Source organism: Anarrhichthys ocellatus, unplaced genomic scaffold, assembly GCF_004355925.1.
Source record: "Anarrhichthys ocellatus isolate YVR2014 unplaced genomic scaffold, GSC_Weel_1.0 scaffold2, whole genome shotgun sequence".
In the NCBI taxonomy this organism is placed as follows: domain Eukaryota; kingdom Metazoa; phylum Chordata; class Actinopteri; order Perciformes; family Anarhichadidae; genus Anarrhichthys; species Anarrhichthys ocellatus.
In genome coordinates this window covers 11,807,966-11,820,952 of record NW_022280032.1, presented here as the reverse complement: position 1 = coordinate 11,820,952, position 12,987 = coordinate 11,807,966, and the positions used below count along the sequence as shown (strand labels likewise).

Sequence of the window (12,987 nt, the reverse complement as noted above, 5' to 3'; positions counted from 1 at the left end):
GTGCATGTCATCACATTCCTCTAGAGTTTCCAAGCACAGATACTGAACACACCTGCTGCTGCTCCGGCTTCTCTTTCTACTCCTCTCCCTCCCTTGCTGTCCACTTCCACAGAGAGAAAAAAAAACACATTTTAGTTTGCCTGCTCTTTGTGTAGTGAGTGTGTACATGTGGAGAACAGTGTGTGTATGCAGTGGGTGGAAAGGGGAAGAAGGCGGAGTTGTGTTTTGTACTTTAATGGGTTGTGGAGAAACCTGCCTGTCTGCTCAGCGCTGGGAGAGGAGGAGCCTGTGGGGTGTGGGACTCCAGACAAAGGAGATACTCTCTGACACTGGATCACTGGAGCAAAAGAAGATGCACAGGAGACAATCCTCAACTCCTGGACCACTTTCTTTTTGTGTTTTGGAAAACTTTGTGTTTTTTTTGTGTTCGTCAGCTGTATGGATTCATTTGTGATTTGAGAGATGTTTGTGCCGGAGCAGTGGTTCCCATATGCTGTCTGTGGCGTGTAGAAGTGTGCGGGTTAGTATGTTTGGGATGGAAAAGTGGGGCGACCATCACCTCTGCTCTTAGCTTCACGCCATGGGGGGCTGTCATAGTTACCCCTCGGCTACGAAGGCAGACAGTGAGACTTTTCAGCCTTCTGATATCAGCGGTGAGAAACTGTAAGTTGTATTTCTTTCTCTTAACTATCTTCATCAGCGTTACACTTATACTCATGTTTCAGTTTCCTATCTGTTCCATCTTTCTATAGTCACCGTCTTATACTCTAGTACTCTGACTGAACATACATTAACATACAGGAAAGCAAGATGTTATTATAGTAATGGATAGTGTGGAGGCAACATGACTGGAAAGCTGGCCACACATGGTTTACTCAGGAATGTTCTCCAGATAAAGTTCTGTGTGTGTGTGTGTGTGTGTGTGTGTGTTACATATTTGTCTGATGGCATCAGTTAAGGCGGATTCCTCCAACAGCTTGAACACATGTTGAGCAGTAGTTTGAACCAAGATCAGGAACGACTGTTTATTTTAAAGATCATTTTTGCCCTTTTTATGCCTTTTTTGGATATGACAGTGATAGATATACAAAAGGGGGGGAGAGGGGGAATGACGTGCAGCAAAGGGTGGGGTTTCGAACCCGGGCCGGGACGTTAAGGATTAGGCTACCAGGCCGCCCTGTATGACTGTGTTTTTAGGACAATTTGCTATGCAAATATTTGCTTGTAGATGAATCTGTAAGGTCCAGCTGGCATGTCCTGGAGAGCTTTGTTTATTTCACCCTTAAGGCAGAGGTGAAGGTAAACAGATGGCGGAGAGCAGGAGAGCAGGGTCACAAAGGAGTGTGTTTACACACCAACACAACATTACAAGTAGCTACGGGATCATTGCGTTTGTGTGCTGACAACTGGTAGCAAAGAGGCGGCAATTGAGTTAATACCATGAAGCTGGAACAAAACAGGATGTTAACAGAAGAAGTTCCTGTGGACTTTAGATAAGTTAGGCTGGGATTTACACTACTGTACCTTTGTACAGCTAATGTTTACATTCCTCTCTGTCAGTGTTCCTCCCTCTCTACCTCCTCTAACCTTTAGTTTGGACAAAGACCTGCTGTTTAGACCATTAAACTAATTCTTCCTGCCCATACACACATTTAAACCAGGGTGAGTGAAACCCCATAGAGGGCACAGTGTTTCCCTAATCGCAGTGGGCAAGGTCACACCGAGTAAACTCTCAGCTGTTCCAAAACTGTCTACACCCTAACAACTGCTGGCTGATTCCACTACACTTTGAAATATTCACTTACATCCAAACCCCTCGTAAAAAACAACACTCTAGCTATTGGACAGAAAAAACAGAGTAGAGCACTCCTCGTCATCATCACAGTACACTACCTGGTCACCTTCTTGTTTGCATAAAGTCAAATCATGCTGCCAAGTTTGACTTTCCAGTATATGTTGGCATTCCCAAACAACATCATTAATTTCCTGCATTCAATTTTATAATTCTCACAATTTCCCAAACTGCCAGTCACGTGTGACTGATTATAAAGCACTACCTGTAGTTTATCAGTTGGTATATGAACTGATGTAAGAGAGCCAACAGGCCCCAGCACTCAGCTTTGCACATTATCATGCACAATGTTGGTCCTTTCAGTCATTTGCTTTTGTAGCACTGACCACTGCAGCAGTGAGCTTCATTATCAGTAATTACTCTTGGCTCTAAACTGCCTTCATTAAATTAACTGCTGGTTTATTGGACTTGTAGCTCTGCAGTTACAGCACTGTTTGTATGCGTTTGCATGTGTGTGTGTGTGCGCCAGCCACAGAGGGCAGGACAGATTAGAGAGCATCGGCGAGTGTATAACGTGTTATCTACCGACTGCAGCAGGAGTAATTAATCCACTGACCTATCGATTGTTATACACAGCAATACCTTCTGTCTCTCTGTCTTTCTCTTCCTGTCACTGCTTCATTAACTCTGTGCTATCTTCCCCTCAAGGGGAATTAATAACAATAATCTGGAGGAGCGTCCGTATCTGCAGCAGCAGTTCGTGTGCCAGCAGATCCCACACACAGACATGTTTGCCCTCACGGCACTGCCGCCTGGCGTCGACAAGGCAGAGTGGCTTGCCAGCAACAGTGAGTATACAACATTAAACACAGCAGATTTGGGATTGTTGGTACTCCTTTTCCTCCCCCACATACTGCAAAGAAACAGACACAGAAATATGTACAAAGTGTCATTTTTGTATGTTAATCTCTTTCAGCTGTGGCATTTTTCAAGCATATAAACCTGTTCTCCAGTGCACTGTCTGAGTTCTGCACTCCCAGCACCTGCCCAACTGCCTGTGGACCAGACAACACGTAAGTTACTGAGCATTATCTCTGTCCTATGGTATCTTGACATGCAGATACATTAAGTTTTATTTGCAGAAATATCCAGGGTGAGTCATCTATGAACCACTTTCTGCCAAAATAATTTTCCCACAACCATGAAAACTGTCCACAGTGCAGTTTGTGTATTATTATAAGTAAATGGGAGGTTGTTTCTGGGTACCACGGATGAAATTCTACAGCATTCACTTCCATTACTATAAGGGGAACTGCACCAATTTGACCTACCACAGTCTGTTAGGTCTTGGAAAGTACATATATGAAGAATATCGTATGATGCCTTTGGGGACTCCAGAAGGAGCTGTTTGATATCTGATATATTTCCTCAAGTGATGTCACTTGAATCAGTGTCGGTTGCGGCTGAAGACTATAGGTTTGAAGCTGAAGAATAGTAAGAAAGAAGTGAGGTTAACAGATATCTGTAGCTCACTCCTCATCTCTGGTTGATGCTATAGCTGCTTGAGGTTATATTATCAAGATTGTTTTCCTTCAGTCTTTCACAGCTACAGCCCTGTTTGCTTTGTAGCATAAGCACTGCATATGACCAGAAATGAATGGATCATCATTTTTTTAATCAATATTATCTTCTTGTCTGCCAAACTAAAACAAAGCAGAAGTGGAAGAAGTATTACCTGTACAATGTTCAAATAATTGCTACACTTGAGGCATGATCGTGAAAGTTCATTTGGACCATGGAAACACATAAAGTTCCTTTTTATAAGGCTGAACACAGCATGTTGTGTCTTAATTACTGTGTGTGTTGTTGTTGTTGTTGTTGTTGTCAGGGTTTATGTTTGGACCGATGACCACGGCAGGAAGCTGAAGTGCTCTGCTCCACTTTACTTTGACTATGCCATGTCATACATTCAGGAGCTACTGACTGATGAGGATGTGTTCCCCACAAAAGCAGGTAAAACAATGTTATTTATGTTGCATTGTTCTGCATCACGTTCCACATTCCCAAAGCCATTATCTCTTCCCTCTTTTTTTCAGGTTCAGTATTTCCAACGGGCTTCGTCTTTCTGGTCCAGAAGGTGTTTTTGCTGTTTTTCAGGACTCTGGCTCACATTTACTGGTCTCATTACAGACAGACACTGGCGCTGGGCCTGCACCCACACCTCAACACACTCTTCGCACACCTCATACTTTTCTGCCAGCAGCATGCCCTGTTGGAGCCGGAGGACACTGAGCCATTGCGGGACCTCATCACAGCTCTGGGACAGCAAGGCTAAACCTAAAGAGCAAACACACATATTGTACTCTCACATTTTCATCACACACTTACGTACTTGTTATATCTTGTTACAAAGCTATATAGTGTCTCTCAACAATCTGGGCCAAACTCAAACTTACTTCACAGTATGGATTTTCTTTTGCAAGTCTGTAAGTTTAAAATAGGCAATAAAATACTGTTAATGAACAGTATTTGGGAGAATGAAAGAGTCTGTTATGCTTAAAAAAAAGCAGTACTTCAGACCAGAAAAGGAGTATCTTGCTCCGGTTGTGTATATCATTGTCGTCAGTTATTGTGATACTGTGTGAATCTGTGATGTTGTATTTTAACATAATGCTGCATTATTATATTTATCTTCAAGGTCATTCATGTTGTCCTCATAGAATTAGCACCGTAATAAAAAAACAACATATTGTTAAGATGACAGTCAATGTAAACAAAATGTGACATCATTACGTTTTGAACATTTGCAGAAACACGTAAGGGTGATGCGTTGATACAAATGTGATTACATCAGCGTGACTGCATCTATGTGGAACGACACCGCCTATCTCTGCATTATGTAAGAGTCTGTGCTCTGTACTAAACATTTATGACAGACTATTTTCTGTATATATATACAGTATATATGCTCTCTTAATTATCTATAATATGCTATCATGTGTGTGGTTATCTTGGTCTGGCAGTAACTGCTGGTGCTGTATATTCAGCATGTCTTTTGTTTGAGAACAGCACCACCCGCTGCCGGCACAGGAAAGCAGCATCTATCATTTATTAACCTTAACTGTCACATGTAGTATACTGCAGTCTGTAGGCATAATGTTTGTTTTGTTGGCTGCCGCCTATTGGATTGAAATAAAACGATGACAATCCGGGTAAAGTGGTGTCGTAACTTTAAAAATAGCAGAACTACGTATCAAAGTGCCACAGGTCTCACACTACTCCCCTATTACAAATATGAACACCCTCCAGGACCCTTAAAGCTGGAAAGTCACTACTGACTTTATCCTTTTGTCATCTTTTCATTTCAAATCTTGGAGTGAAGTCAAAAGAAAAGAAAATGTGCCACTATTCAAAATACTTGGACTACATTCTTTATCTTTGGAATTAAAGTTCATGGCCCAATGTCTCCTTTTACTTCTGTATCCATTACAACAGCAAACTGATGGGTTGCAGGGTAGTGTAGGAATTAGAGAAACTGTCTCTTTCACCTGCCAGATTCACAAGTTCAAGTTCCCATTTTGGCAAACCACACCCCATAAAAATGTCCTTGAGTAGCCGTTACTGAATCCCGACCACCGGGCCACATAGACCTCCCTCTGGAGTGTTACCAAAGAGTTGCAACCGAATGCAGAGGTTTTCAAACTGAGGCCAATTTAGGGAGAGACATGTTAGGCCCTACTGCCTTAGGTAAAAGGGGCGAGTGCATGTCGATACTCCAAAAGCAACCTACTTATTTTAGTTGGTCTTGTTAATTTGGCACGTTTATCAGAACAGTCAGCAGTTGCACATCCCCTGTGTCCTAGTTTTTCAAAGCATCGAAAAGTCACAGTGTATTGTGTGTTAAAAATGTCATTAAAATATCATAGTATAGTATGTCATAACAAAATTATATATAATGTAATAATGTAAAAAATGTCATAATATAGTATTCTATAAAAAGTGTCATAAATAATGTAATGGTATATTTTATGCCTTAAAACAGCCATAAAAATAATATGGTATAGTATGTGAAAAAGAATGTATGATCTGGTACTTCATAAACCGTAAAAAGTGTCATACAAAAATGTTATAGTATAGTAAACGACAACAAAAAAGTGTCATAGTATACCTTAAAGAAAATGACAGAAAATAGTCTGAAGAAAAGAAGTCTGAGTCTAAAATAGTCATAGTAAGTATGTCAAAATAAAAAACAGAAAACGAAATGATCAGACGGAGAGGGGATGAGTGTGGATAGTGTGGACACACACACACTCTGTTCTTAGGATAGATATGTGTTAATGCACATGTTGGACTAAGTTGAGGCTCACAGTGTTGGAAACTGAGCTTAGAAGGTATTACTGCAAACTGCTGAGTCACAGACAAGCACACACACACACACACACACACACACACACACACACACAGCCCTTTAATTAAGGCCTGAAGCCACCTCCACACACACAGCATTCTTTAAATCAGGTTCAGACTGAGCTTATCATCTGTGTCCTTCTCACAAAAAAGAATAGTTGTTATACAAGGAAAATGAGGAGAATAGGATCACTGCAAGCAGAGCCAGATTAACTTTCTGAGTCATTTCCTTTACTTCTTTGGATGTTTGTAATTCAAGGGACATCATGACAACCATGAACCTGGTAAACTATCAATTTCTTTGCACACAGACCGTTTAATATCTGATATAAGATCAAAACGTATGCCACAGGATTCGGTGGTCAGGTTAAAGCTTTTGGGAGGATCTCAACCCCAATGTTGGGAATGAGTTGCAGTTTGTACAGTGACATGGCTGAAATCCACATCTCAAAAACAGGAGGACAGATACGTATACTACTGGACAACCATATTAATTCATATACTACATGGGTGCCCGGAAGTGATCCCTTATTTTTTTTGTTTTTATTGAGATTGAATTCTTGTGTTGGCTTGTAAAGATAAATGTCAGTTTTTGCCGTTAACATTACAAATGTCATAAGAAAATGTTCTGCTTATATATTTTAAAAAGGGCATGTTGGCATAAATTTAGATTGACAAAGCTCTTACAGTGCAGTTCAGATACAGCATGGGATTTCTCTGTTGGGCAAGAGACTTCAGTGCCAGAACCAGGAAACTTACGAAAAGGATCTTATTTCATCTCTTATCATCAAAGCTTTAGTGTGAGCTAATTATTGATAGATAATTGTATTTATCAACAACATGCATCCTATCCCTTTTCAACATAAACTTATAGCTTCAAGTCTGACTTCTCAATTTTTCAATTTAACAAAGCAGCTGCCAGAAACCCAAAATACAAGAAAACTGAATCTGGCGCCTAAAATATTTTACAAATCTCAAGTTCACAATTAGTCAAATTAGTTATTTGGGTTGGAAAAAATATGGATATACATAAATGCAGCAGGGACAGGTAAGAAATAAAACTAATAATAATTTATACTTTGAAAATGTCTTTCAAAAATATGATTTACAACTGGTTTGCTTAGCTTGTCTGTACATGATACATAAATAACTCTAGGGTTTTAATATGACCTCTGTTGGTTAATGATGGGTTCTAGTTCATTTCTATGTGGGCCAAGCTCACCCTGCCCACAAATGGAAGTCCCCTGTACATCAACTCTAGAACCAAGATAAATGAGAAGACTGGAGTTCTTGTGGTTCATTAATTAAAGGTAAGGTTGCTGAGTCCTTGTTGAGGACAGACAATAAGCCTTCCTCCTCCCTCAATCAGGCTTTATAAATGAGAGCAAGACTCCAGTTACTGCCGATGTGAGCCCCAACAAGCTCCTGCGTTTTCACTGCGTCTTTCTTCAGTGGATTTTCTTATTTAAAGCGAGAGGGCCAGGGTCCAGAGAGGATGCAGCAGACAAGATTGATGATGCCGTCACTCGTCCATACGGGACAAACTACTTCTTAAAATAACGTACAATTTGACAACTCCAGAAGAGTTTCGACAGGACAGCTTCGATTTAAGATATATATATATATATATATATATATATATATATATATATATATATATATATTGGACTTTTGAGATCCGCTACCCCCCGGACTGCGCGTCTCCACCGCGCCGCCATGTGTGCGCTGCTGCCGGCGTGGATGTGCCTGCTGCTCGGTCTCCTGCCTCTGGAGGTCCAGTCCCGGGCTTTGACGCTGCAGAGCCTCACTCACAGACAGAGGTACCGCTGCCCCACTCAGCATTTACACGCTGAAGCGTCAATGGTGTTCTAGTTGAAGGTGGAAGTTGCTCGCTTTGGCAAAGTGTGATTCAAGAAGTAATTTATACATGAAGTGCGAGGTCAGTATCAGTGTAACATAAATTAAATTGAAATGCTTTTATATGTATTCAGTATTATTGCATGTAAGGAAAGGGGGAAATTATAAGAGGAAAAAAAATCCCAATATGTTGTCTTTGTCCAGGTACTAGTATTTGGTAATGAGTCTAAATAGAAAATCAAGCTAAATAAATTTAATTTAGCCTGTAGAGGCCTATCATTGAGCCCAAAATCACATATGTGTCTGCTTTTGCAACCTGGACCACATTCTCCTTCTGAGTAAAACCTCCACCCCTTCATAAAGCCCTTATTTCACAACATATTTTTGTTTGGATTTAGTGCTTAGGGCTGAAACAATTTGTTAATTAATCACAAACAATGCGAACAGAATTAAGTTGTCAAGCAAACAACACAAAATCTTTTCAAAGTAATGATTTCTGTTTTATGTTATTGTACATTGAATAGCTTCGGGACACCTTGGGCTATGGGAACATGCAATAAGCATTTGTCACTATTTTTTGATTGAATTATCAATTGATTAATCAAGAAAAAAATGGACAGGTTCATCAATTATGAAAATACTCATTAGTTCTGGTGAAGGGCAGCAATTGGAGAACATTAAACGTCTGTGTCTTGCCTTCTGGCAGTCATTAATGTGAGAAAAAGGTCCAACAGCAGAATGAGGCAATTCCTCTTAGAAGCAGGAGGTGAGACAGAGGTGAAGGTGATTTAGTGGGATTTGGGACAAGGATACAAGTACATACCGAGAGGCCAAGCAGCAACCAACTGAGCCACACTCTGAGTAAGGTAGACTACAACTATGCTCCACACACAGCGGTTGTAGGTTGTGATAGAAGTGGATGTCAGCTAACAATAGCTGTCACATGCAGAATCATGCATCATCAGTTTATTTTCCAGTGGCCTTATAGTTTTTATAACATTTTACTCCCACATCATTTGCATGCCCATTAATATCAGGTTATGTTGGGTATTTGAATAGTGGAAAGAAAAGAGCGTCTTTAATATATTGGTAAAGTTTTGGAACAACAGCAATTCATGTATCATTAATCTCTGACATGGTTATATATTATTATTTATTTCTCAAGTTGACTATCTGATGGTACGATGGTAATTTGCATTTACTGTTCCGTAACAAAAAAAGCTCCATGAAGGTTTTATAGGTTGGAGCTTAGTAGGTGTCAACACAAAGTCCCTGGATAAAGAGAAAGAGGGGAGAGGATCTCAGTGTGATTCAACACTGATGGATGTAACATAGTACTGCTGCTGGCACTTCACAAAATGCCTTGAGAGAAACAAAAAAAGGACAGAGAAAGAACAATGAAAGGATCCTGTTTTAATTTAGAAAAGACAGAGAGAAAAAAGAGGAGGAGAAAATAATGAGTACACCCAGTAGCAATAACTATGAGTGGGACAAAACGTTTTCTGAGCGAAAAGTATTTTTGAGGAGTTGCAACAGGAAAGTGTGTGTGTGTGGGTGTGTGTGTGTGGGTGTGTGGGTGTGTGTGTGTGTTCAGTTCCTCTCTGAAGAACCCCATGCTGTGCCCTAACTTAGGAGGAATGTTGGAGAAGCTCCTTTTGCCTTCAGACTCTCCACTGGTTCACAACCTAGACAACCATACAACACATACACACACACACACACACACACACACACACACACACACACACACACACACACACACACAAGTGTCTCACAAGTGTGAGAACGAGGTCCTAATAGAGAGTGCAGATAGAAAAGTACAGAAGCAAATCTGTGTGTTCACCTCAACTCATGGGGTACTGTTATCTTGCAGTGTTGTGACAAATGTCCAAAGTCAAACCTAAAAAAAGTCTTTAGCCATGCTAGCTATGTCTCTATTAATCTTGACCTGTCTGTCTGTCAGTCCATCCCTTTGGTTCATACTGAAACATCTTAATTGAATGAACGTGCACAAAGTTTGCACAGACAAGAATCCTAATTTGGTGATCCCCTGACTTCTTATCTAACGCCACAGTGAGGTATTCCAACAACGGCTGCGTGATTGTTGTGATATCTGCTACAGATATTCAAGGTTCAAGGCTACCTAAAGGATGAATATGAATAACTTTGGTGAACTTTTGTCATTGAGCGCCATCATCAGGTCAAAAGTTGAATTTGTCCAATACTTTTGTTTATAAGCAAGTGCCTGCAAAACTAAATATTATAAACGGTAAACTAATAATATTCTCATCAGCACTTTGTGGTTATTAGCAAATGTTAGCATGCAAACTAAGACGGTGAACATAGTAAGTATTACACCTGCTAAACATCAGCATGTTAGCCTCGTCATTGTGAGCATGTTAATATTTAGCTCAAAGCACCGCTGTGACAACGTCTGCAGCCACGTGACTCTGTAGTCACGTGGCTGCAGACTTTCTCCTGTAACATAAACGCCTTTGACACAGACACACACCTTTGTTACTTCATTGCTGTATGTTGGTGCATATATCTTTGACTGTGTTGTGTTACAGTGGCAAGCAGTTCAGTGGTCTACATGTCCTTGTACTGGGAGGCAATGTGGCGTCAAGTGCCTTTCCCACCAGAGACAACTCCATCTAAAAACCTCACCTAAAGGTGGCATTTAAACCACGAATGTGTTTTTGTGTGTAGCAGAGAGAATGATGGTGAAAACGTGCACCTGAGCATGCACATGCAGAACATATATTGCAGGCTTGTTTGTATATATGTGAGCATGTTGTTATCTTGGTTAACCTTGGCAGTCACATGTCACTTAAATGTTTGTGCCCACTAATGCCCCCACCAACCACCAACATTATGCCTGTGTGCATGTGTGTGTTGGCAGTGACAGCTCAGAATAGTGATTATAATACCAGTTAGGATTACAGGATAAAGACTGTATGTTATTATGGCCCACTTTTTCACAGAAAACAAACACAAACATTATCTCGCTGCATCCGTCCTTCTCCCTTTATTCTTTGTTTCTCACCTCATGAATAGCCAACACTTGTGATCGGGGAAGCGTGTGTGCGCACACACACACATATACACACAATGTGTTTCCATTCAAATGCCACTCAAACTAACGAATACATTATTTAACATGACAAAAAAACTAAATATCAAGTAAAAGCAATTAAGGTAAGTTGTTGCTTACATAAGAGATGGTTACATATGCCCTTAGGTATGCCCCAAATTCAAGTGTCTTGATTCAGCCACTTATTTATGTCAGCAGTGAAAAGGGAATGAGTGAACAGATTAACCTACTGTGTTATTGTTCTGAGTTTGTTTAACAGTGCTGCAGTTCGTAACAGTTGTAAAGCACCAAGTGCTCTTTGTCCCCTGCTACTTTACATTATCTATACTGAGTATTACATAATTTCATGGCCAAACAGAACGGCTCTCTCTAGTGGCTCAACTCTTGAATGTCTGAGAAAGAGTGAGGGATGAATGAAAAACAAAAAAAGGTATTGTAACGATGTGGAAAAAAAAGTAAGCTTAGAGAGCAGGGAGGTGAGAAAAACAGTATTTCACACACACACACACACACACACACACACACACACACACACACACACTCACACACACAAGAGTAGTGGTGTAGATTTGTCAGCTGAGATACTGTTGTTGATTAACTGGAAACATATATTTTTAGCAGGCATTTTAGACTGTTGGTCTAAAATTTCAATGATTAATGTCTAAGAGACATGTAAAAGAAAAAGTGTGTCACTCTTTAACTGTACTTGCCGGTGAAGATGAGTAAGTAGTACTTGGGTGTCTCATTTGTTTAACCGAACACTTGGCCGTCGTAGGACATAGGACACTGAGTTCAATACAGACTTATAGAGATACATGCATTCATGAGACTTAAACCCATGCAGAGTCCCTCTCAGTGTGACTGTAACCGTGTTTACATTCACATATTTTGTGCACATTTTGAAGTATTGTATGAGAAAAGCCTTATTGAAACAGCAAAATTCAATAAAACCTCCTCAATTGCGAAGACATTTTTATGCTCGCTTGAGGTTAAAAAAGATGATGCACTAAATGGCTTATGAAAACACTTTTGCCGAATATATAGATATGGTTAGCTGGCCAAGAGGACTTATTTTGTTTCCAGGTCGCAACCTCTGCTTCTACTACTCTGTTTACTAACTGATTACAGTCATACATAGCCTCAGCATCAACTGCTGACGAAACTACGCTGTAACCTATAGGGATAAGGATAAGGATGTTTATTGTCATTGTAAAAACATACAACGAAATTAAGTTGGCGACTCAGTCAGTACAGCAGCAACAGGTAGAAAATGTATAAAAACATTAAGACAAGACATGTCTGATTTAAAACAAGACATTGAATAAATATATACAAGATAAAAGACAGGCATCAATGGCTCTAAAGTAAAAAAGGTGCTTTGTTAAAGTGTTTCACCGGAGCATTCGATCAGAAATTGTTGAAGTGTTTTGAATATACAAGATTGGCTTTCTGTAGATATGTATCCCAATATTCACAAATAAAAGATCAAACAAAGGCAATAAGACCATCAGTGAAATCAGATATAGTGCGGCTGGATAAGCGAACTATAGAAGTTCACCACCCTCTGTTTATCTCTCCTACTATATTTCCTTCTCACTTTCTATTTCAATCTACTCTTTCTCTGTATTGTTCCTTGAAAAAAAAGAGAGATCAAAGGTCGAGTACATTGGACATTCCTGCAGAACAAGCCTGACTTCCTGTGAGGCATTTCATCTCGTTTTAGCGATTCAGTTTCACTGCAGCCGACAAACGCATGACTGCCCAGCATCATACGTATGTGATCGGGCTGAGTGTGTGTGTGTGTGTGTGTGTGTGTGTGTGTGTGTGTGTGTGTGTG

The 12,987-nt window shown here is 40.2% G+C and overlaps 2 protein-coding genes across 2 annotated transcripts in view; both read left to right on the top strand.

Moving 5' to 3' along the window:
- Positions 1 to 117: 117 nt before the first annotated feature.
- LOC116391891 (MOB kinase activator 2) lies at positions 118 to 4,330 on the top strand. Its single transcript, XM_031862878.1, has 5 exons — positions 118 to 663; positions 2,501 to 2,640; positions 2,769 to 2,865; positions 3,681 to 3,805; positions 3,889 to 4,330. The coding sequence occupies exons 1-5, from the start codon at positions 581 to 583 to the stop codon at positions 4,125 to 4,127; spliced, it is 684 nt and encodes a 227-aa protein (XP_031718738.1). The 5' UTR covers positions 118 to 580; the 3' UTR covers positions 4,128 to 4,330.
- Positions 4,331 to 7,868: 3,538 nt separating this feature from the next.
- Positions 7,869 to 12,987, top strand: part of adm2b (adrenomedullin 2b) — a 7,332-nt gene continuing 2,213 nt past the window's right edge. Inside the window, exon 1 of the mRNA XM_031868149.1 lies at positions 7,869 to 8,019. Coding sequence (XP_031724009.1) covers positions 7,916 to 8,019 — 104 coding nt within the window. The 5' untranslated portion in view covers positions 7,869 to 7,915. The remainder of the gene's footprint in view (positions 8,020 to 12,987) is intronic.

Excerpts from the sequence above, each read along its gene's own strand:
- LOC116391891 (XM_031862878.1), top strand. The coding sequence starts at position 581 with ATGGGGGGCTGTCATAGTTACCCCTCGGCTACGAAGGCAGACAGTGAG. Across the intron at positions 2,866-3,680 it reads GCCTGTGGACCAGACAACAC|GGTTTATGTTTGGACCGATG; the intron begins GTAAGTTACTGA and ends TGTTGTTGTCAG. Across the intron at positions 3,806-3,888 it reads TGTGTTCCCCACAAAAGCAG|GTTCAGTATTTCCAACGGGC; the intron begins GTAAAACAATGT and ends TCTTTTTTTCAG.